The 25,215-nt window shown below is 37.9% G+C and overlaps 1 protein-coding gene and 1 long non-coding RNA gene across 4 annotated transcripts in view; one reads left to right on the top strand and one right to left on the bottom strand.

Annotated features, from left to right (window-relative positions):
• The window catches only part of LOC143168498 (uncharacterized), a 41,360-nt gene that overhangs the window by 16,057 nt on the left and 88 nt on the right, over positions 1-25,215 (bottom strand). For 2 of the 3 annotated variants that reach the window (XR_012996722.1, XR_012996720.1), the window contains exons 2-4: positions 14,691-14,733; positions 13,900-13,940; positions 1,913-2,081 (exon numbers count right to left, since the gene is read on the bottom strand). This is a non-coding gene — a long non-coding RNA (uncharacterized LOC143168498). The remainder of the gene's footprint in view (positions 1-1,912; positions 2,082-13,899; positions 13,941-14,690; positions 14,734-25,215) is intronic. The other variant, XR_012996721.1, reaches the window with a different exon arrangement.
• Positions 15,625-24,922, top strand: RNFT1 (ring finger protein, transmembrane 1). The gene is given in 10 exon segments (XM_076354955.1): positions 15,625-15,685; positions 17,699-17,724; positions 17,727-18,116; positions 18,436-18,512; positions 19,139-19,239; positions 19,872-20,025; positions 21,740-21,898; positions 22,739-22,804; positions 23,642-23,743; positions 23,931-24,922. Coding segments are annotated over 10 exon segments (1,215 nt in total). The 5' UTR covers positions 15,625-15,680; the 3' UTR covers positions 24,066-24,922.

Genomic DNA, 25,215 nt, shown 5'->3' with positions numbered 1-25,215 from the left:
ACTGCAACTGTCAGTTTTTGCCAACCATACAGGGCACTAGAAATACAAAAGCATTTCCCACTACTTAAATAGATCCAAGGTGCTACTGTAAATACAAAGACAAATACAATTATCTGCTGTAACAGAGAAAACTCTTGTATGTTCGAGGAAATGCGAAAGATGTCATTCATTTCGACTCAGAATGCTGTTTGTCAGATCAAGCAATTACAGAGTTACACCCACTGAGGAAGGACGAGAGAGTGATAGAGGGACATAGGCTGAACTATGACTTTGTAATGCAAGGAACATTCAAAGTAACAGGAGTTCCTGCGATGCAGAAGGCAGGCATTATAACATGACTTCTACTGGTGGGATCACAGCAACTGCCTATGCCTACATATATTCTTAACCCAGTGCTGTACCTCACTGTACAGTACTTGGCCACCATGTTTCGTATACATTACAAGCTATGCGCTGGGACTAAATCATGGATATCTAATTAAGTCAATTATTTATAGCACTCTGCCTTCATTTGTTGCAGAAATTTAAAGAACAAAACAAAACAAAGTGTAATGAATAGAAAAGGAAAACAAAAGAAGATAAAGTTTCATGATTAAGGTGGACGAATGCTATCTAGGGAACTGAATACTATCACTACTGAATACTATCACTACTTCTACCATGGAGTTCCAGTGCAATGAAAGGTAAGTTATACAAAGCCATGCTCTTCAACATTCAGTTACTAGTTGGGCTCTCAACATGAAAGCATCATTAAATGTAAAGTTTAGATTCAGCTCTACGGCCTGGGATGGTACACTGCACAGTTCAATTACAGGAAGGAACTGTGACAGCTGGAACAGGCTCAGGAAACATAGATTCATCCGAGATTTTAGTTGCTGAGGTCTTTCAATATGTTTACATAGTTGTGGATGCAGACTCTAAAAGAGATTTCCTCCCATAGTTTTCCTTCTAAAATGCCAAATTTGTAGCTACATTTAAATATTACTACAGGCTAAGGTCTTTCATAGAGTGGCAGTGGGATATGATGTCTCAAACTTGAGGTATCCTCCTAGCTGTGCCTGTGTGCATTAGCCATAACCTGGAGCCACGGCCCATTCTCTCTACCCTACTACTTCACATGTGCTCGACTTCAGCCAATGCATGCACTGAAGCGGTTACTCGTAGGTATAAGGCTCGTAGATCACTAGTATAGGACAGAGACCATGGTGATTCATCTACATAGCCAGAGTCTACAAAGGCTCTACTAAACACATACACGCTCAAAAAGAGAAAAAGATAACTGGCACTCTTAAGAAGGCAGAGTTTGCAGTCCCATCAATATCATTAAGAAATGCTGCTAAAAATGTAAAAAGTTATACAGTGTTAATTAGCATAGTAATTGCTGTTAAGATCAAAATTCATACTGATTAACACCTGAGTACTGGAAAATAGCACTCACCTTTAATAACAATTGCAACCCTGACTTATTACACTGAATTAATTTTGAGAATAAGGAATTTTTATATCTGAATGCAAATAAAGACATCTACTTCATCAATGTAGTAAGAAACTGGTCACTTAATGAAAACAAGATGGATTGTCATTCCCTATTTATCATTGTAGTCTTACTCCAGTTTTCAAGGGCCATGTAATAGCATGGTGAACTGAAACAAAAACTAAACTGCAAGTTTATTTGCTCAAGCATTATTTACTATTTGCATTATTTCAAAATGAAAAATAACTAAATTTCTCTGTATCTTGTATAAACAGATACTTTATATACAATTATTCTTAATGTTTAGTGACTAAAGTCCAGAAAGTGTATGTACACATATGTCTAGACAGATAAGGATCTACAGATTACATGTGTACAGAGAGGGAGTGCGCATATGCAGGCATTCGTATGTAACAAAAGCAGCGTGCTAGTTACTACCTAACGCAGATGGATAAATCCACTTTGGAGATCTCTGCAGACTTGTGAAATCAGGATGACGTGTTTGGAATTCTTCCTCTCCTCTCCACTGCTGAAGTAACTCGGGCAAATGCATGTTGGCAGCTCCTTTAAAGATTCGGACTAACCCGTTTTACATAACAACCTTCAGCTGCATTAAACACAAACACACAAAAAACAGGTAGCACAAATACTAAAGTCTAAATTTGTATTACTCACATATAAAATACGCAAAGTCTGAATAATTTTGCAATTAAACCTTAAACTAAGTTGGATTGTCCATGAAACACATTAGTCTTCTAGGAGCGAAGTCTGCACCCAGAGTGAAGTTGCAGTAAGAAAGTGGTGTGCTTTCCGAGGCAACTGAGGAACGGCAAATAGATCAAGACATCTCTAGACCTATTGGTTCCTATCAAATCAAGTAAAATCCAGTCTCCTGGGGTATTATAAGCCCCTGCTCAGACAGCTCTGTCAAATGCAAAGTGCAAGTCTTCTGTATTAAAGAACACACTTATTCCATAGCTCCTAATGAGCATTTGCCTCAACACTGAACTGCATGGCTTTCACACTCCTTGTATATCAATTTATTTGTTGCTGGGCATAAGAAAAGCTTAAATCATAACTCTCTGAAATACCAAATGAAACTAATCTATTTTCAATCTAAATTTTAATTAACTATTTTACTTCAGCATTGCATTTCATTGCTACAAATAACTTAGAGGTATATGCAATAAAGAAGCTCTATGGAACAACTGAATGCATGAGAATGAATATAAAAATATTTACTTTGAAACTTTCATTTCTTTTTCTCCAAATTGTTAAAAAAAATGTATTTGGTTAGCTGAAATTACGTACATACATAGTAACAGAAATATTAGGTGACAGAAGAGAATGGACCAGATCCTTGTGAATCAACTCCATTTTACCAGGCACGTGAAACTAAACTAGCCTCAGCTTGATGCAACTGTTATATCTCCAAAATGAATGTTAGACATGAAATAGCAAAAAGGCTGGTGAGCCAAATTTATCTTACAGGTTTTTTTGTTATTATTCCCCTTCTACATTTTCAAAATATCCCTTAATGCTCTTTCCTTTCAGAAGGAAATCTGTGTCTCTCAAAATAATATTTACAATCTCAGCTGCAATCTCCTTCATGGTAATTCACTCTGGATGTTTGTTACTTTTTGTGAGGAATAGTTCTGCTTGAGTTCTCCACTTAGAACAAAACAACTCTGTTTTCCTGATATACTTCATATTCAAATTATTCCAAAGTGTAGCACAGAGAAATGAATTAGATAAGGGCATAGGGAAGTGTGTAATTCATACATGGCTGCCATGATGAGCTCACCAGTAACTGATACAGCTTTGATCATTAAAACAAGTTTAATGAGAGATGATAGTGACCTAAATGCCAGAGTTATCGCCACTACTTCCCTTAAAAAAAGAAAAGAAAAATTGATTTAACTTCCACTTCAGCAGTCTCCACTGACAAATATTTTAGTTTAATATCTACTTCTGATTTCCATTAAAATACCTTTAGATCGCTACTTTGATATATGAGAATTTCAAAAGCAATCTCCATCTTAGTTTTCTATAGTCCTATGATTTTTACACTCTAATTAATTGAAAAGAATTCCAACTTCTTTTCTCTTTCTACCTAATTCAACGACAGATGTAATATACCGTATCTTTTGCTACCTCCTCTCTAAATTAATAACATTGTTTCTGTGCAGCCTTTCATAAAGTTTCCAGATGACGACAGTAGTGTCTAGTGCAGTGGGTCTGTCGTTTCTGGTTATTACTAACACAGAACCGGAGACAATTCTCTCTCTCCTACACCTATGTCTACATTGCAGTAAGAAGTGCAACCCAATGCACACAGGTACTCGGGCTGCAGCTCTTAAAACCAGCAGCAATACAGCTGCAGCAGCACAGCCTACAACCCCTGCCCTCAGTTTCTGAGGCACTGCTGTCCACGCCAGGTGGATTAACACGAGGTTAGCTTCCATGTGCACGTTGCAATCACACATCTGACTGCTGCAGCAACGCTGGTCGTAGGAAACTGAAACTATAAGGTAACTTTCACGATTAAGATGAGCTATCAATAATCATCTATTTTTAAGTGCAGCATCCTATAAATCCTCCTAATTAGTAAACTAGATGTCTTCTTTTTAGCAAACAATCCCCAGCCTACTTCCTTATTTATTCTCTTGAATTCAATTATATTTGCCACCTGCTGGCCCAATCACCTAAATGACAGATTCTGGATGTAAGGTAGAAGCTAGGCCATAAACAATAATTTCATTATAGTTCAATTTAAAATATTTCCATGCACCTATTTTCTCTGCTTTATGAAGAATGTTTATGCTATTTCCTCCTCCAGGGCTCTGCTGGCTGTGGGACTCTGCACTCCCATCAGGAGACGCAGCACCAGCAAGAATTTTGCACTGCTCCCTATCCTCCTCTGCCGACTCCGTAAGAAATCCAAGCTGAGATTTTTCTGGAGGGGAGGGACCACTAGAGGCAGAATAAAGAGGGGAGGAGTGATTTCCAAACCTGGACTGAAAAATTGAAAAAGGTCCAAAAAAAGTAGCTGGTTGCTAAGAAGGACCCTTGGTAAAATAAAGGTTAAGAAATACTTCTTTAGAAGATAAAAATAATAGAACTTCTTTTGACATGAAAAGAAATGGAGGAGGCCGTACTCCTGTTGTTATTTACCTATCACGGGGCTCTAAAATCCACCTGCTCCATAAGCCCAATGATTTACATTTCCAAAAACCTTCCTGAATGAAATCCAGTCTGTAAAATGCACATCTCGCAAACAGTTTAACTTGAAGCATGAATTCAAATGCTTTGTTCAGTGTAGTGGACTACTCTCGAGTTTGGTAAAAGTAAATGGGCACTGAAGCCATTCATTGCCTTTAAGGATTAAATGACGTAGAGGTGGACTGTTATCAGACTGTGAAAGCACACAGTCCTATCATGTACGAGCAGAAGGAAAGACCGAAGACTGAAATCTGTTTTGGTCCATTTTGTTCCTGACTGGAAACTCAACAACATCCAAACCATCAGGGTTCTACAGTTCAGGCCTTCAAAGAAACGCACATTTCCTTCCATCACCTTTTGAAACGTAACTTACAAACCTACCTTCAAAAACTTGCTGATACATTCTGAAGCCATTACACCTTCCTCAAAAAACAGCAAAAACATGGAAAAGCTGCCCTTCCGAAACTGAGTTAACAAAACTCAGCGTTGTGATGGGAGATGATAAAAGCAATAGCCCAGATTCTTGAGCATTTTCCCCACTTCCCACTATTACAGGATACCTAAATCCATGCTGCTTCCTTTATAATCGCAGAAAATTTTTCCATTATATTTTCTTATACCTAGTTAAGAATACATATAAATACAAGTTATTCTCTAGCAACTCATTTATTCCATGATTCTGCATCTTTCATTTCACCAATCCTCTCCCAGATTTATTTTCCATTGACTTTCACAGTTTGAAAATTAATGTTAAGCCAGTATTGGGTAGAATTATTATTTTACCATACTTATTTTGCAATAAATAGTAATTTGGGTGAGTGTGTAAACCTGTATTATATATAAATGAAACCACTAACCAAACTGGAGGCATACAGTCAGTTAATGCCCTAAAAGAGGAGCCTTGGAGAGAGAAACTGTACAGCATTTTTATGTAGCATGTGGGAAAACTGTGCAGCATGGGAGTTTTGAACATTAATACCGGAGCTGTACTAAATCTACTGTGCCAGAGTCCGTCTGCAAGCAAACCAGATTTAAGGAAGTACATTTTTACTGCAGCATTGGAGGCTGAAAAATGGTTAACTTGGTTAAGTTCAACAGAAGTAAGTTCAGCTTACTTAAAAAAGAACACACATGAATTATGTGCACCTGTTAAATAGTCATGGACAAATAGTTCTGTATGTAGACAATTACGTGACCTGTCTAAAGGTTCAAAGTATGGATCAAAGAGGAATGCATTTTCCAATTATATTTTAACACTGTGGCAATTATGCATGATAGAGAACAATTACTGTACCAGGTTCTAAACAATGAAAAATATAAAACATTTCCGTTGACCATAATTTCATTGCTTAATGTCTTTTATCTGCTCTCACGTCTTTCTCTGAATGTACCATAAAATGTTAGATGGATATCTGAGTGACCCTGGGCAGGATTCACAGATATTATTTTGTTGTAGTGTTCCGTATTTTCTTATACGTTAAAAGAAAAAAAAATGTTCTATTGCACACAGAAATACACACAGGACAAATGCTGTTCAGCTGCTGTTATCACTGTGACGCATTTAAGAAATTTAAACAAACATGCCAACTCTTCTGCAAGCCTTGAATTAGTTGTTTTTCCATAAGCACTGAACACAGCGTTAGCCTCACTGAAGATTGTGCAGAAGACATTCTGCAGGCCCTTTCTGACAAGAGGCACAAAGAAATATCCTCTGTACAGAGAAGTTCTGTAAGATGGGATGGACGACTGGGAAGTTTGGAAAAGTGTGTATGCACACAACCACACACACACACGCGCAAAGGTTTTGGGCATCTATGCATTATAGCTGGAGTCCTAACAGTGCTATGACATATTTAATTTATAGGTTAATTCACCTGTATCTGTCCCCCTCTCCTCACGCTGTTGTTCTCTAGCTCTCTCCCCTTTCACTGAGCCGAAGAGAATCTTCTGTTGGTCTGTATATACTCAACCACATGTTCCTTGTTCACAGCCCCTGCTCACACAGTTCACATCTCCATTTGGTCTTCTCTAGGAAGCTACTGTCAAAATTGTAACTGTAATGATTTCAAAACAAACGCACACACACAAGCACTGTAGTGTGATGAACTCAGCATCAAAAGCAGAAATTACAGAGTGGTAGACCAAACTTTTCAAATTTGAATGCCTGAAGTTACACATCCAGATCCTTATTTGCACATATTAGGAAGCCTGTTTTTCACCAGGCATGCTCAGGCCTCCCAGTTACTAGGACTTTCTGCATCACTCGAAAAAGGCTTTTTATTTAGGCACTTATCTATGGATTTCTTGCCTAACTTCAGAGAATCAAGTCCTACAATTTTCACTTATAAACTTTGGCGCTTCAGCTGCCACATCAATAAAAATGAGTCTGTTAACTTGCTGGAGCCTGAATGGCCTTCAGTAAACTTTTTGTTTGTACTTTTGATCTATGAGCAGTCAGAGACCTGGCTGAAACTGATGGACAAGACAGTCATTTTCTACTGAAAATAGGGAAGACAACGCCAGACTTCGAATCATGGAAGCTTGCTTACATGCTTAATCGTTATAATGTCTTCGGAAAGAAGTTATATACGAGCCTAAGATGAATTCCAATATTCCTTCACCAGTGTTTTACTTTGTAAGTAGTTCTTAGTTAAGTAGCAAGTAAAGTACTCTTGTAAGTAGTCTTCCATTAATCCTTTCTATTAATGAAGAAAAGTACCGAGTGAGCTGCAACTCACTCTTAAATTAAGATAATCATTATCATAAACAGATGTTTTATTTGACAGTCTGCGGGATATGGGTGTGCTGTGATTTAGTTCACAGAATTTAGTTCAACTGAAGACTCAGACCATAAGATTAAATGAATTAAATAGCCTCACCCTCATCTCTAACCGTATAAATCATAAAAACACCACTCTGAGGGACAGAATTGGAGAACTTTGCAAAAAGACGTTTTGTTTCCTGACATAAGTACAAGCATACTGAGTTTTCTCTACCTACTCAGAACTAGTTTTAAGTATGCCACTGCAAGAAAAGTGTACATTACAGGAAGATAACAAATGTGTCTTGCTTAACAAACAACAGCGGTATCTCCTTTGACCAGACACCAAGTAGATGGCACTATCTCTTAACCATATGCTGCAGACAAAGCCTCTGGCAGGCTGAAAGTCGAACACCTCGTACTATCATATATCCACTTATAATATAACTAAACCACTGAAAAGTAAGCATACAGCCAACTATGATATACATATGAAATGCATGGGGGAAAAACTCTTCCGTGGAAATGAAGTGTCACATTTGGAAACGTGGACTAGTCAACTACAAGGATCTAAAGGCCATCTATGCATTTCCTCCTAAACCATACAAGCGTGACTACTGTACTTACTCTGACTTAACTGAAAAATAGCTAAGTTTGTACTTGCTTTCCAAACAAAAATAATTTTCTAATTAGGAGGAGTAGTACTCTGATTTTATTCCAGAAACCTTTGCCTTCTGAATTAACATCTGCATCCTAATTTTTACAACCAAAACATTTGCATGGTTAAGCATGGGGAAGTATGATGAACAACTGCTTAAATGATACCGGTTTCATATGCAGTACTTAGTTCAGAAATGTGCTGCCTCTTCACCAAGCTGTTCAAGTCTACACCTGATTTTGTAGTAACTAGGGGCACGTGATAGCCATATCATCAGCAACAAGTAGTTCTGCATTTTGCATAATTCAGTTACTAATATTTCACTTTTCATGAGCGACAGTGTTACTATAGCTTACTATACTACTAGCCTCAAGAACATCTGAAAACACGTGCTTGTTGCTGTTAAGGTTAATGGAAAGTCTATCACTGATTTCAACAAGGGCAAGCATGATAAAATTATAGACACACGTTTCTGTGTGACACATATCCTAACAAATTCTGTAATGAACAACCATAATTCCATAAATTATACAAACATCAATATCTCCTCTCCAGCTAAACCATTTTTATTAATGAAATCAGAAAACAGTGAGCTCTATGTGGGCATAAGCAGAAGAATTTCCTAATGGCAAAGCAAGTATTTTTATTTTTATATAATGTTGAGGTAAAGGCGGCCTTGATCCTACAAACTCATGCAAATAACTTCATAGACAAGGAGCTCCTTGGTTCTAATGAGACTATTCATTTATGTATGCTAATCACATACATTCATAGGATTAGGTCCTAAAAATTACAGCAGAGGTAGACTGCACTGCTGAAAGCACAGTTATGTTCTTGGGGAAACTGCTGACAACGTATCTCAAAATATTTTACTTGTTCTTTGCATATTCAATTTTACCTATGAATCTGATAAAATTAAGGAAAAGTTATATAGCTTTGCCTCTAGATTCATAAACCTCCTTGAAAATCATGATGGGCATAGTTTCTGCCACTTCTATAAACTCTGGTGGACATAGGGATTCTATGGTGATTCCTTTGTAACAGGAAGCAGTTAGACATGGCTAGAAACTTGCATTAGAGATATATTTGTTGTGAATGAATACAATGAAGTTGTATAAAAAGAATTTCTCCCCCCACAGTATTTACATTTCAAAATCTGTGTCCAATCTCATCACTAATATATGCTCCTTTTCTGAATGGACTACTTACTTTAATTAAAAGCCTGTCAGCCTTTTTATTTATGTGTTTGTTTATTCATTTTTAAGACCAGGTTAAGCACCTTCACTCAGCATTAGTTTTTCAGGCAGGCTCCTCAAGTACGCTAATGCCAGACAACTTCATTGTAAGTAGGTCTGGCCGATGAAAATCCTATTCAGCAGGCTATGCCTGCTTTTATTCTAATCTAGCGGTAGCTTTTCCCACCAACACATAGAAGAGGAGTATCTTGTCCTCAGAGAGTTTGGAAGTTTCTCCTAATGCCATTTTTTACCGTTATTAATGCTTGAGCCTCCCATTATTATAAATCAAAACTAGCAGAATATGTTGGCTTCCCAGGGCTGGAAAAAATCTTTTAGTGTTACATTTTATATTACAGCAGTCATCTCTACTGATTTATAATATACTTTCAATAAATAGCTTTGAGTTTTAGTTAAACCAAATCAATTCTGCTATTAGTCAATTTTAACAGCAACATATTGCTTGTACAGTATATTAGTAAGAAAAAAATATTAACATGTATTAATCTAAATATGAATGGAATACCAATGTTTTAACAAGGAAGAATTTTGCACTCTCTAATAAGAGACCCCAGAAAATTGGGATGGGTGGGGAGGGAAATGAAGGAAGCACAGAAGAACTTTTCATTTAGTGATGGTCAACAAGAGCTAGTGCAGAAAAGATGACTGTAATTTCTTCAAAATATTGGAGAATATTTATGACAGAGCAAAACAGTGTGTTCTTGAGCTTTCAGAAGGACCCAGTGCTCACTTCTGTTACACCTCTAAACTGCTGAGCGAGGACTCTAGCTGAGCATCTGAACATAGTCCAGGATTTCTGAAGTAAGGATCCAGGCAGTGCTCACCTACTATCAGGTGAGAATCTTCAAAAACACTTCTCAAGATAAATTAAAAATCTGAAGAGAAGCAAAGATGAAAGCAATAGCATCATGCAAAGGCAAACTACCACAGGTGACTTTAAAGTTTTTCCCTTTTTTTCTTCCCCTTGTTTCTTTTTCTTCTTTTAACATATTTGACTGTGAAGTACAAATTTTCAAAATGCCAACACTAAAAAAAACCCAAACCCAAAACCACACCACAAAACCAGAACCTGCTGTACGGTTTTATGGTTCTTTCATGGGAAGTTGGGATATGCAAGAAATTATGCACTTGATCCAGATGACAAGCATTTCCTTACGACATGTTGGTGATTTATCAAAATTTAACTCCCAATAACATTTCTATGAGCCAAAAATCTATATGTTGTTTCTGAGGTCCTCCTTCAGTCTAATTATTTTATCTTATGCGAGGAACATTAAAAAACAAAATACCAAATAATCATTTAATGATTAATGGCACATTTTCCTTTACCAAAGAACTTGACTGGCACAAAACAAGCACAAAAAATAACTGATGTGGAATTCCTATTTTACAGTCTTAGACAATTATTTTTTAAATTCAGTAATATATTTAGTCATTTTACCCTTTTTCTTTTTTAATTATCCTTTCTGTACTTGTAAAATGTTGTAGGAATAATCTGGATAATCTTACTACATGATGAACATGATCTTACTTGTGGATAAGACTTCCTAATAAACTAACATGCATCTGTTAATGCAAAATCTTTTTTGTTAGAAAAGAAGAAAGCCCTCCATATCGTTAGAAACACAGAATTTGTACATTGTCACCAAACTAAAAACAGTAAGTAAATATTAACTTTGTGAAGTGCAAAACAAGTTTTATTGACCAGTGAGGTAAATATTGACTGAAGTGAAGCAAATATTTATGTGCTGACGTTAATGGGACAAATCCCATTCAACACGACAAACAAGATTTTGCCTACTGTATTTCTGTGTTTGTATTTATTCTGAAAGTTCTGAAAGGAAATACCTGGAAATCTGTCTGCAATGGTAACGCTTTTTAAAAACAATTGTTTTTCCTTAGCAACTAAAATGGATATGCATTCAGAGGGCCAGAATATTTTTGACCTTGTACAAGACAGAGGTTTAACAAATTGTTTTCAGACAGAATGTGTTAACGCACTTACTAAAATCTGGCCAGATAACAACATCCAAGACCTCTGTTTAACTGATCTCTAAAAAGGTAAACGGAAAGTTGGTCAATTTTCTGCCACTCATAAAATCAAAATTTTTCTTACACACGTAGTGGTAAGTAATGCCAGAAGATTCTTTATCTCACCATCTGTTCAAGTTATAGTCAGTCAAAGAAAACTTTTTATGGCAGGCAATCTTAATAATTACAAAGAACGCAAAAAGCAGACTTTTTTTCCTTCTGTGAGTTAAAGGCTGCCGCCCTATCAGAACATGGACAGAGCAGTTACATTGCTTACAGGAAGCAATACCTCAGCCTGAGGTACCAGAACCAGCTTCAGTAAAACAGTGTTTGCTCCCGTTGACAATCCTGTTGACCCCCTGCCGCCCCCAATAAAACTCTTTCCTACTATAAAACACAAACTAACCTAAATTAATAAACCAAAATAACTTTTAAACATTTCCATTTTATGAGTTAGTTACATTAAAACATTCATTTGGTTTCTGAACCTAAAATATATTAATATTTACCAAGGAAAATAAAGAATAATTAAGGATCTAACTATAAGCAGGTACTACTGATCGAGTATAAATTAACAAACCTACCTGCCCCTCCTAGCAAATCCACTCAGGGTAGGTTTTTACATACATGAGAAGTCATTATTCCATTGAATGATTCACACAAGGATTCACACATTCAGATTAACACATTAGATTGGAAGAAAAAATAATTTTGAGAAACTTCAAAGACTCTATTGAAAATCCTGGCACCTTTAACACACCCATTAGAGAATACCAACGTCTTACACAGTGGATGATCATTACAGTACATCTTCTGACCTAAATACCTTTGTAATGGTCTTACAACAGCAATTAACACATACCTTCTAAAATTCTTTAACAGCTGAGTATTTTTTGAGTAATTGTATTTAACAGATCCTTCAACGTCACTACAAGAAAAGACCAGTTCAGAAAACAGCTTCTCCACTTCATTCGAGTGACCATGGGAATTGCTCTTTCTTGTGGATAAAGACAGAGGCTGAGCACCCTCCTGTGCAGTGAGCAAAAATTACAACTTCCCTTTGTGGCTCCGCTATGTAATTTTCATTCAAGGCTCTCTCTATACACAAAACCCAAGACTCTGGGATCTAATTCACCAGTTTTAAAGCAATTATATGACACCATTTCAGTGGAACTACTCTCAGTTTAGAATGACTTAACAGAAACGATAACACTGCTGTACACAGAGCTCGTAAGATTTCTGGAAACCTCAGGGAACAAGATGATGTCATTGCATTAAAAAAATATCTAGTTCAAATTCTTTGTGAGTCTGCTTGACAAAGCTTACATGATCAGACTTCAACAGCAAAATTCAGGCTCCTCTGCCATCACTCCAGTGAGGAGTTTTCAAAACTGGTCTCTGTTCTTCAGTGCCTTAAATATGGGAGCACAGGAATTGTTTTCTTGTGCTCAAAACTCAAACTGAAGTAAAGGTTGTATAATTACAGGAGCTAGTTTTAAAAAGATTGAGCATTCAAAGCATTCAAATTTTGAAGGTCATTTGAGCTTCTTGGCAAGACTTTCAAATCCTTTGAACAATTTAAACTAAACCCCCTTAATTTTGCAAAAGTCTTCCATACTCAAGTAACATTTTGTGTAGAATGAAGACAATCAATAAAGCCTTTGAATATTCAGGACATTCTGCTATTTTACAGATTCTTGCAAGGAAACAATTTTTTATCATATCATTAACTACAATTCCTTTCCACGTATCTGAGACCAGTTCCTTTAAATTTTACCAAAGATGTACGCTGTACATCTAATTTTCAAGGACTAGTTCCTTCCATACCTTCTGATGAAAAATAGTGAAGTAACAGTTTATTATGAGGAAAAAAAGATGAAGACTGTAATCCCTTAAGCTGTTCTATGCAGGAAGACTTCTGCGGAGCTCCTTCAGGAATTAGGACTAGGATACAAAATATTTTCTTCTAGTATTTCTATGCAGAGAACTAGCTGTCAGTAACTTTTAGTACAGAGTGACTGCTGAAAAGGTGAGTATTGTGCTGCCAGGGCATCACTGGCAGAGTTCCACGAGGATCAGTGTTTGTTCCTATATTGTCTCATGCATTTAACAACCACAGGAAAAGCAGGAATACACTGATGAAATCTGCTGATAGCATCAATTAAGGAGGTACCACCTATACCTAGGAGGATGAGAAAGTCTGGGATACTTACAGCTGAGCGTATGTATACATCCAAAAACATGGCTGGACACCGATTCAGCTATCTGTATGAAATTTATGGGCATCCTAGGAGGAGTGTCCAAAATACAGATTGGTAAATTTATTTTTAGGTATTACGTGACCTAATGTGTGCAATACCCATGGGAAAAGACTTCCAATTTTATGTTAATAATCTCTGAAATCTTTCATTTGTCAGGAGTTACTAAATCCAGAGGTCATTAACAGCACTATGAAAACATACCTGTTAAATAACAACATCACTGAAGAGTTACATACCTTCTAATGAGCTGTGAATTGGAGATAAATCAGCAAGTGACCTGCATGAGCAAACATTATTGATTAGTAAGCTGCCATGAATTAATTTCATATTTCCAGTGCATGTAACAATGAGAAACAGTTTGAGAACAACTTTGATTTAAAACTACATTTGTACTTTGATGCATTTTATAATTACAAAAAAGAAACAGCTGAACGAGGCTTTTATATTTATACACTTCCAAGCAATGTACAGAAGGCATGCATAATTTCCAACTGTAAAATACTATTTAAAAATAAAAGATTTATAATTGCTTTTCCTGATTTGAGAATCAAGTTAAGATTTTTCACATTGTCCTTCATAATCCAAACACTATGCAAATGACTAACCGAGCAAAGAGTAAGAGAATGAACAATATGGCATAGCATAAGTCAAACACAGCAGTTTTGTGTTATCCTTGGAAGGATGGGGATATAGCCATATAATTCTTAGAGTGCTTCCAGCCAAGCATCTGAAATCTGCATTGGTGCTGCTACTGAGCAGTATTGTGATAATTAGGCAGAAGTACTATACAAATTAGAAGGTCTTTTTAGTTCAGAGGGCCTACAGGAACAGGAGGCTTGTGGGTTTGTTTAATACTTCAGCGTATCTGTAGTAACTAGCCCAAGTTTCTTCCAATACATCAGCCACAGCCCAAGTGAAATGCAGAGGATACGAGGCCTGAAATTTCCAGTCAAGAAATTCTAGATACAGATTCCAAAAACATCGTAAAAGTAGACCAAATTGCTGCAGATGTCTCCTTAAAACCTACCTCCAACAGAAACAGAGATGTGTCGAGTGTTTTCAGCTTCTTCCTCAAGTATAAAAGAAAAAGTTTATAGTTAGATGGTATGTGTAACTAAACACCAGGCCACTTAGCTCTTCCAAACACTTAGTTCTTTGCCTCATGAGATCTGATGTCTACGTGCCCGTCCTTTCCCTCTCCCGGGGTTACCACAGCATTTCTGTATTTAAAATTTTTAATTAAAACAGTATATCTGTTTCAATTCAGAACAACGCAGGACTGATTTTCAAAACTGCTCACATATTAGGCACCGGTCTCAGTGTGAGCTGCATACCTAAACACTTTTAGAAAAATATCTGAGCCAAGGAAAACAGATGCCATTTCTGGATGCAAACTAATTTATTCAAGAGCATATTTTGAAAGAAAACCCTGTATCTATTTAATTTCAAGCTTCTCCTAAGAGCTACAGCAGCATTAACTAGGGCAGTATTTTCCTCAGGTTTCCTGGGAGGTAAAGCCAATTTCCAGACAGCAGGACTTCCCTGCGGTGAGCACTAATCACCACCGAGAAATAATGATACCGCAGTACCTATATATATTTATGTATATTTCTTAATTTCCTTCATTATTATTGCCTTCCCAGGTTAATTTTAATTGAGGCTTTAAATAAAAAGCAACAGGAACCATAATCCCCCCCCCCCTCCCCCGGTTGACGGGCCCGGACCGCGGCCTGTCCCCGGCCCTGAGGCTGAGGCGAGTCCCCCTCACCGCCCCACAGGGGACCCCCCCAGCCGCCTCCCCGTCCCCTGAGGGGGCGAAGGCCTCGACAAGCCGCGGCCGCTCGTTGCCAGAGCAACGCCCACCCCTGGGCCTTCCTCCTCCTCCTCCCCTCACGGCTCCTCCTCTTCCTCCCCCCGCCGCGCCCTCTCCCGCCCACTCGGCCTCGGCGGCGGCGATGGAGCCGGCGGGCGGCCGCGGCCTGGGCAGCGGCGCCGGGCTGGAGGCGCCGGCCGCCTGATGAGGTATCGCCGCCGGGCCGCGGGTTGGCGCCTCGCCGGGGTCGTGCAGGGGAGGGCGGGAAAGGGGCTCCCGGCGGCCGCTCCCCCTCAGAGCCCGGGGCCGGGGGGGAAGGAAGCGGGGACGCGCCTGCGGGGTCACCCCCTCCCTGCGCCGGGGCTTCTGCGGAGGCCGGCGGGGGCCCCCCCGGCGCTGCCCTCAGCGGCAGACGCCCTCCCGCCGCCTGCGAGGGGGCTGGCGGCGAGATCCGGCGGCGGCGCGGCCCTGCGAGGGGCGCGGGGAGAGGCCGCCGCGGCCCAGCGGCCGGCGGAAGCCAGCAGCGGCGAGAAGCCGCCTGCCCAAGCGCGGTGGGAGGCAGCGGCCAGGAAGAGATGGGGAATGTTCGAGGAGAAGAGCCCTTTATCAAAGACCTTATTTTATCTAATTAGGCGTGAAGAAGTTCTGGAAGCCGTCCGCTGCGTGCGGATTTCTTACGCTTTTAAATCCCGTTTAGTAACTTAGTTATTTGAAAGTTTGTTAGGCGGAGTGCCAAGGGAAGCTGCATTACCCGAACAATGGGATCGCTCGCTTTTTTTCAACACCGAACTGTCAGTTTTTGCAGAAGCAGGCCGTAAACCACTAACTGAAGAGTGCTAATGAGATTTTTTTATTTTATTATTATTATTCCCCTCCTCTTAAAAACAGTATTCATGGCCTGATTCTGCAGACACTGAGTAATACTGTTCACACAAGTTAATGCTATCTCCAGTTTATTGGCTTTGTTCATGTGCATAAAATGACAGAACATGAATTTTTGCTGGACTAAAGTATGACGTAATCTTTGGCTAACAAAAATCTAGTAGTAGCAGCAGCAGCACTCTAAATGGTAGTAAGTTCCCATGTTCATATATTATTTAAATTAATGCAATTTACTTTTCTAATATAATCTCCATTTTAAAGGCTAAAGAATTCTAGGTTTGTGCAAACATATTAAGAACTTTGCAGCGCAAAACCAATTTTGCTTTAACCTTTTTGTATCCCCAGTGAAACTAGCTGCGTATGTACACTAAGCTTTGGAAAAAATAGGGATCTGGAAGAGTTTGAATTACAGAAAAAGGATTGTAACAAAATTCCCAATGTTTCAGTAATATTATTCGATAGTGACAAGTATTGTGCCAAATCCAGCTTCAAAGCATTCTCCAAAATAGCTACTCTGATGTCACACCAGTCCAGAGGAGTAGATTTAACACTATTTGACCAATGTAAAGACTGACACAGAAGTGAAAAACTGCCCAGGAAGACAACAGAAAGATGCCAAAGGGGAGATAAATAAGGCCTCGTTTGGGTGGTCTCACTGTTAGATTACTGCTTATTGGCTGCACTTCTTTTTTACCTAGACCATATGGTCCAGGCTCTTTTAAATGCTTCTTAGAAAATGGACTAACCTGGTTGTGCTCATTTACCCAGACAGGATAATCTCACTAATCTCATAATGGCCCTCAATTTTGAGCATGCACTGGCTTTTGACTAGACTTGTCTGAACAAATGCTTACCATTTTATGGATGCGTGTAAATGTACTCTTTGCTTCCTTCCCACCGTCGTTTGCTCCTTCTTTGGCCTACTACTGTTACTATTTTTGTGAAATTATGCAGCACTTCCAAGATCTCTTCTGTACAAGCTAGTGCTGGTCTCCTATTCAGCAGCTTTTGCTGTTCTGGTTTGCACTGAAGCAACTTTAGATTTTACTAAGGCAGCCAGGTTCACTGCAGGCTAGAAAATCTGCACGTGAATGGAAGGGAGTCCTTTAATGCGGCACACAGAAAGTTGCCCCGTGGAGACAGGGTGCAAACCCAGCATGCCAGCTTTCAGAATGAAGACAGACAGCGTCTCTCAGAAAGAGAATCTTTACTTTACTTCATGCGGGCAATCACTCAGTACAATCTATTGTAGTTTTGTGTTGCGTTTTTTGTTGTTCCCTTCCCCCCCCCGCAACTAGTTATCTCTTCCTTCAACTGCAACTTTTTATATCCTACTCTAGGAGACAAAATAGCAAGAATCTGGACCAGAAAAAAATCCCACCATGCAACCAAATTGCGGTCATCTCCACAACATCCAAGGGAGTGGTGATGACTCTTCATCTTCTCAGAGCACCCACGCAGCAAGGTTGTCAGGAGAGAGCTCATGCCATCATAGCGGAGATGTTCGCATACAGCTAAACTCTGCTGTGGGAGAAGCCAGAGAAAATGCGAGTTCCCGGCATTCAAGGCCAGGTTCCCAAAGTCGCTCACACGGACACGCCCACAGCGAAGCAGGGGGGCTCGACGATTCTACTCCAGACTCAGAGGAACACAGCGGCAGCTCCCTCTCAGAGCTCAGATACCTCCTCCAGTGGCTGCACAAAAGTCTGCCATATATCTTGATTCTGTGTGTCAAATTGATCATGCAGCATATAATTGGTAGAGTATAACAAAATAAGGTCTGAGGGAACAGACCCTCCCCCCAAAGAGATACACTAATAACCATGCCTGAAATATAATTCAATTTATTTTTAGCTTTATTTTTATTTGCTTTATTAATCAGAAAGAGAGATTTACTAAACTATGTTTCAGTGGCTTCTGTTTCCTTTGCTGGCATATGTACAATGTGCTTAATTATTCTGGCTTGATAGTCTGAGCTATTAATTGTAATTACAAAGACATTAGAAGTGGCTGGTTTTTTAACCCAGTTCAGTAATAATTTTTTAATTGTGTATAACTGACCCTTTTTTCCTAATAGGCATTTCTCTTGGAATTGGGCTGCTAACAACTTATATATATGCAAACAAAAGCATAGTAAATCAGGTTTTTCTAAGAGTAAGTATCACCCTATGCAAAAAAATTCTGTAAGTTAACCAAGACCTTTATCCATCAGTTTTTGAAAGAAATGCGAATGGAGATACTGTTTTATTTACCTAATAATATTAGGTGTCAAGGTTTCAAGATGGAAGTAAACTCTTAATGCTTCTGTACAGTGTAGAGGTTCTCAGATAAGTAAGACTTGCAAAATTCAGGAAGAGTTCCCCCCCCCCCCCCCTCCGACTTTGAATATTGAAATCACTTCAACTGATAAAGCTTTTTGGAATTTATGGAGGAACTTCTTAACTATATTTGTGGAATCAAATAGCAGTTGGCAGTTTAAACTTTCAGCTGACTCTGTTCACTCCCAAAGGAAAATCTGTTGTTTCTTCAGACTGGGGTGGGGTTTGGTTCTGTTTTTAGAAAAAACCTTGATACATGCAGAAATTGTTATGTTGAAAACATTAAAATTACTGCTTTACCTTTCCATTGAGTTCTCCTATTTTATTTGGCCTAAAACCACTAAGATAAAATCCTCTAGTAGTAATTCTGTTCAGGTACAACAGACTCAGTGCTTTAGAGATATCTTTAAGACACCGATACTGCGATAAGGACTGTAACATGTCTTTACAATTATCTTACAGGAACGGTGCTCCAAGTTGCAATGTGCTTGGTTACTAGTATACCTAACTGGATCATCTCTCCTCTTGTATTACACCTTTCATTCTCAGTCACTGTATTACAGGTAAGTAGAGGAACATCTCTACTCACACCATATATTACTCAAATATTAACTGGGAACATTTTATCTGGGCTGCTGCTGTTTTTCTTTAATTGTGGCATCTTTCATTTTAATCTCCATTCCTCCTCTTCTGCCACACTGATGAGTGCTGTCCTTGAAAACAGTACGTTGGAATTTGCAAGATTAGACCCCATACTCAACTTAATGGCACTACTGTACCATGGGGAATGTACCTGGGTTTGATTCCTAGCTTTGACCTTGCCTTCGGAATACTAAATATATGGCATTCTGGGGGGTCTATGGAGTTTACGTCTCCAGGGTTTTTTTTTCCCTTACCATTCTGTAGCTACAGTCTTGGCTGTAAATCAGTCAAAGGCTGTATTGCTAAAATGGGAAAGAAAGCCTATCTCTAGAGGATGGGGGTTGTGATGAAGATACAGGAAGGAAGGTTCAAAAATTGGAAGGTGGTCAGAGATCATAAATGATCAATTTGCAATAAAGAGTTCATTTTCTTAGCAAATGTTTTTCCTCTATGTAAACCATGTTTCCTTTTTTAATTAAACCTGCCGTGATAATCTGGTTATGCTTTCCTCTAAATAGGGTACTCCAGTAACTTCTGATAATTCTTTTTGTAGCTTAATCTTTTTAAACCCTACTGTGGATTTTATGAACTTCTGGGAGGTACTTTGGATTGTGGGAGTCACAGACTTTATTCTGAAATTCCTCTTCATGGGCTTCAAGTGCTTTATTCTCTTGGTGCCTTCTTTTATGATGTCCTTTAAATCCAAGGTAAGGAAACAAGCTATATTTTTGCTTCCTTGTGATGACTCTTTTACAGTAAAATTAGCTAACTATTAAATTCTACCCAGAGAAAAGTCTTTTTAATTAAAAGGTCTGTATAGAATCCACCACTACACTGTGGCAAGAAAACCCTGTGGATTTCATGTTCTTCCCTGCTTGGTGCTAGGGAAGGTTTACAGTCTGATCTGAAACAATTGCTTGTATTATGTCGTCGGATAAATAGGTTTATTTCTGTCTCTAAATGGGGGGATGAAGAAACCTTTTATTTGCTGCAATGTAAGAGCATGTGTAGAGGCGGTTAGCACGGAGCAGCTGATGCACAGTAAGTTTTTTACGTGCTCAACAGTAACTGACATGGTAAGGTTTTAAGATCTGCACATGCAAACAGCTGTATTTTCTGTCTCTTCAAAACTAATTCTGAGTTTTCTTTTTGTTAATAAACTTAAGCAATATTTGTGTCAGATCAATGAATTTGATTCATAGCTTAATTCCTCAAACCAGTGAAGTTTAATGACTTTTATAGAAGCCTGCACTGGTTGGTGCGGTATTTATTTTTATCCTCTTCCCGAGGCGAGACATGCAAAAAACAATTAAATTTTATGTCAAAATAGCAAATACTGGTACTGTTTAAAAAAAAATAAACAAAAACCCGAACAAGTACAGTTTGTACATGATAGCATTTGAACAGGATGTTTTGGTAGGTTTTATCTTTTCAAATGTACCAGGATAAAGTTTTTCTCAGGGACAACCAATTTCTCTAAATACTGGTTTACAATCAAGATCTCCTTTTTTTTTTTTTTTTCTTTTTTTTAAAGCTAGTGATAAAACATCCAGAAAATAATTGCTGAAGATTCCGTTACACCAACTGTGACCTAAGCTGTGGCTAAATTAAAGGGGGAATCTGGTCAGTAGTGGCAAAACATGGCATTATCCAGTGTACATTATAGAAAGAGTACTTCTTCCCTGTTATAAATCTAGTTTTAAAGACAAACTTAAGGAAATAAAGCAAGAGCTAAGCTAAATATTTATGATTAAATATGCACACACAGTGCTTTGTGCAGGACACGTGCTTTGTAGTTGTTATTCAGTAATTTTTAGGCTGTCATTGAACTCTCTTTACCTGTTCAGTCCAGCTACTCTATGCTTCTTTCTCCCCCTACCACCACCATTTTCTTATCACCCCATCCTATATAGGAGTTAATTATCACAAGATAAGGCTTCTTACACAGGCATGAAATAATACTTAAGGAAAATAGTTTGTAATTTATGTTTGTTAATAAAAGAATGGTCCTTACTTTTGTTTTTTAATGCTGAATGCAGGATATAACTCTGCTAATGACAAGCTGATGTACGTGATCAAATTTGTCCTTATTTTCCTTTTTCATGTAACTTTTATTTTCTTTTTTAATGCTCATGAAAGTCTGATAGCATTGTTAAGTAGGTAGGCATCTGACAAAGCTATCCTATTTTAGCCTATTAACTTGATTTTCTGCAGTACAGCAATCAATTGTGTTAGTGTTATTTGTACAGTTGTGGTGAGACTCATCATCTGGTCTTTATTTTTTTCCATGCTTCATATTTAGTTGTTTCAAGATACTATGAGAGGAAGTTACTCAAAAGAATAACAATGCATCTTTTCTCTGTATTTTAAAAATCCTTTGTGTTTTAAATCTTGAGCGATTCCTTTGCATGTCTTGCTTAGGGCTACTGGTACATGCTGTTAGAAGAACTCTGCCAGTGTTACCGTATGTTTGTCCCCATACCAGTTTGGTTCCGTTATCTTATTGGCTATGGGGAGCTGGACAGTGCACTAGGATGGACCCTTGGGATATTGCTGGGCCTTCTCTACCTCATCCTAAAAGTATGTAAGCTTTATATTCCTCGCAAACTATTTTGCGGTAATTATCACTGGAGGGTTAGAGGCATATAAACTAACACATTTCTGAATGTTCCCCTGTCTTTGAACTGACTTGCAAGTTGATGCTTCAGTTAACTGATACAGCCTTCCAAAACTGATAGGAATACTGGCTCAGGGCACTAAATCATCTTTTTCCTGCACCTGTTCTGGAAATGGATTGAGGTTGCATAGCAAAGAACACTCTTACTATAGGTCCCCTCATATCAGACATTGATCAGACTGTTACCAGATATTGAGGAAGAGAGCTTGCAAAAATAAAGGTAAAAATAATGGCTAAAAGAATCAACATGTTCCAGGAAACTAGATTTTCTCTCTGCTAGTGCGATGCTAAACAAGTTAAACGTAAGTGTTCATACTTGCTGCCTACTTCACCAAAGAGCTAATCTGCCCCAAATGTAACCAGACTCAGTACAAGTCTGGCTTTGAACATGAAAAATACTTTATAATGCTAAGGTATCTTAATTACAAGTCTAAAGACTATTGCATATATGATAATAATGCTGGTATATTTGCGCTTGAGTGCTTCATTTCAGAACCTCAACACTATTTTTCTTTTAAAGAACAGATACCTACTGGGAAAAAAACTTCAGGCTAAATTCTTAGTTTGGTTACATATTAAGCAACTAAAATAGGGTCAGTCTGAACTACAGCTTTGCTTATGTTCTTGCCAACATCAAACTAGCAGTGAGACTTTTAACATTGGAATTTGCACAAAAGCTTGGAAGCTTTTTAGTTCACAGAGAAAAATACTAAGCATAACTCAGGCTTTCTTTCCCATTTCAGCTTTTGAGCTTTTTTGGACAATTGAGAAACTTCAGGCAGGTCCTACGGATATTTTGTACACGACCAGTGAGTACTGAATTATCTTATGACAAAACAATAAACCTGGTATTTCTTTTTTAAGTACCTCACTCCTGTATTACTTTGTATTGTTCTAGCAATAGACAACTGCATTTTTAAAGTAAACCCTGTATACTTGTTCTCCCATTTCACAGTCTGAATTCCTTGACTATGTGATTATGTTGTCATCTGAACAACAACAACAACAAAAATCTATTCTGCATGTCTCTTCAGATAAACGTATGTGAAATAGCATACCCTTTTTGTCCTGCTTCCTACTTTTTAACTGGAATAAATATTGGTTGGATGCAGGCAGAGCTTTATGCTGAAACAGAGTGAGAATTGAAGCTTACCAAAATAGTTGACATGCGAGTAACTCCTGTTAGAATTGTAAGTTTCTAGATAATCTTTCTCTGTAGTAAGAAGTGTTGTTTAGAGTCTGCTATTCATGCAGTAAAATGTATAGAAGACTTTTGGAGCACAGTGTCATTGAACTAAAAGAATAATAAAGCACTTCTCATTTTCTAAGTGCTATCTTGATCAAATTGGAACTTAACACAGCATTTTGCTCAGAGGTCACTGTTAAAATAAAACTGATACAGATTTTTCCAGTAACTGTGATCAGGGGAAGATACTAACTAGAGAGCATGGTAAGTGGGAGCACATAAGCTTTAGGCCCCAAGACAACTATTAAAAAAACTTTTTCGTTGGATTAGGGATTGAATAGTTCCCCTGACATAGCAGCCCTTATTCCCAATTCCTTTCTGGCCTGTTATTTGTGTGTTTTGTTTTGGCTTTCCCCCCGCCCTAGAAACTAGTATCTGCTGAAAATATCTTGTTTTACAGCACTATGGGGTGACAGCTAGCAAGAGACAGTGTTCTGAATCGGATGATATTTGCTCAATCTGCCAAGCTGAATTTCAGAAGCCTATTCTGCTTATCTGTCAGGTAATACACATAATCAGAATTATTCTTTGCAAACTTTAAAATATTTTAAACAACTGGTAAACAAAACTACATAAAGTTAGATTAGTGAGTCTTCTGATTATTTTCAGAAATCAGGCTATGCAAATAATATACCGTCTCATAAATGGAAGAGCTTAGAAGCTCTAAGTTCTCATTCTTTTCATTACAGCACACATTTTGTGAAGAATGCATCTCTTTATGGTTTAATAGAGAAAAAACGTGTCCACTCTGCAGAACTGTTATTTCAGACCATGTTAACAAGTGGAAGGATGGAGCTACATCTATGCATCTACAGATTTTCTAAAGCATGTCAAACAACTTGTTTTACAGTTTGTTTGTTCAAGCTAAGGTTTTTCAGTTTACTACAGATTAAATTGTAGGTGGCACAAGGAACGAGTTTCCAAATTCTAGATACCATGCTTCTATGAAATGTTCCAGTATTTAAAACAGTGCAGAAAATGTTAACTTGACCTTCTTAAGTATAGAAAAGTAAGTTTTCAGAATGAATGGAGACAAGCCAGCATTGCTTCTCTTGTGATTCTTGTAGGAAACAATCAAGTCCTTGAAAAATGCTGCATTACTTCTTGCAGCAGCTTCTGATTTCAACATTTTATTTAAAACTTTAAGTAGAGTTCCAGACTGTACTAAATTGTATTTATCCTTCTAACATGACTCAACCCAAAACATCAACCTACCAATTTTATTAAGATTACGAGCAAATTTTATACTCTGGACTACAGTGAGAATTAGAGCTACTTGTCCCACTTGGCATTAAAGGTCCTTTAGTGCTAGCCCAGTAGATCAGAGAAATTAGCTGCTTATTCATGCACCTGTAACAGCAACTATTTCTCACTGTACCTGGAGATAAGCCACAAGAATAAGACATTTCCCCTTTAGGTTCTTGTAGACTTCTAATGGATCTTTGGCTTAATACATAAACCAACCACTGATGTTAGTTTTTTACTTAGCATTTTATAAAGTTGGTATTTTTAAAACAAATCTTTAATACTATATTTTTGTCATAACAGGAACCAGATTTTCTTACAGGGGAGAATATATTTTATACTATATTTGCAATTTGTAGTATGCATAAAAATCAGAGAGAATAAATGCATTTAAATCTCTTTGTTTGGTGCATGTTGAATAAAGAAACAAGATTCATTATTGTTTCAGTATTAACTTACATGAAAGCACGTAACAGCTCGCTGCTAGGTATACTTTTCCTGTTAAACTAATGTCTCTGGAAAAACAAAAACAACTCCAAATGCTACAACTTATTCATGACTAGTCTTTATGCTAATTATAGCGCTAACTTACAGACAATCTCACCTTTTTTTCCTGCTTGTCTTTTTTCACCTTGCTATTCAGATAAGACTAAAAAAAACACTGAAACTTTTCTGATACAGCAAAGTTAAGTTGAGTTGCCATTAACTTGAGCTTGTCTTAACTGAATA

Source organism: Aptenodytes patagonicus, chromosome 17 (assembly GCF_965638725.1).
Source record: "Aptenodytes patagonicus chromosome 17, bAptPat1.pri.cur, whole genome shotgun sequence".
In the NCBI taxonomy this organism is placed as follows: Eukaryota; Metazoa; Chordata; class Aves; order Sphenisciformes; family Spheniscidae; genus Aptenodytes; species Aptenodytes patagonicus.
Note: the sequence above shows the minus strand (reverse complement) of the source record. Positions and strands in the feature narration are given on the sequence as shown.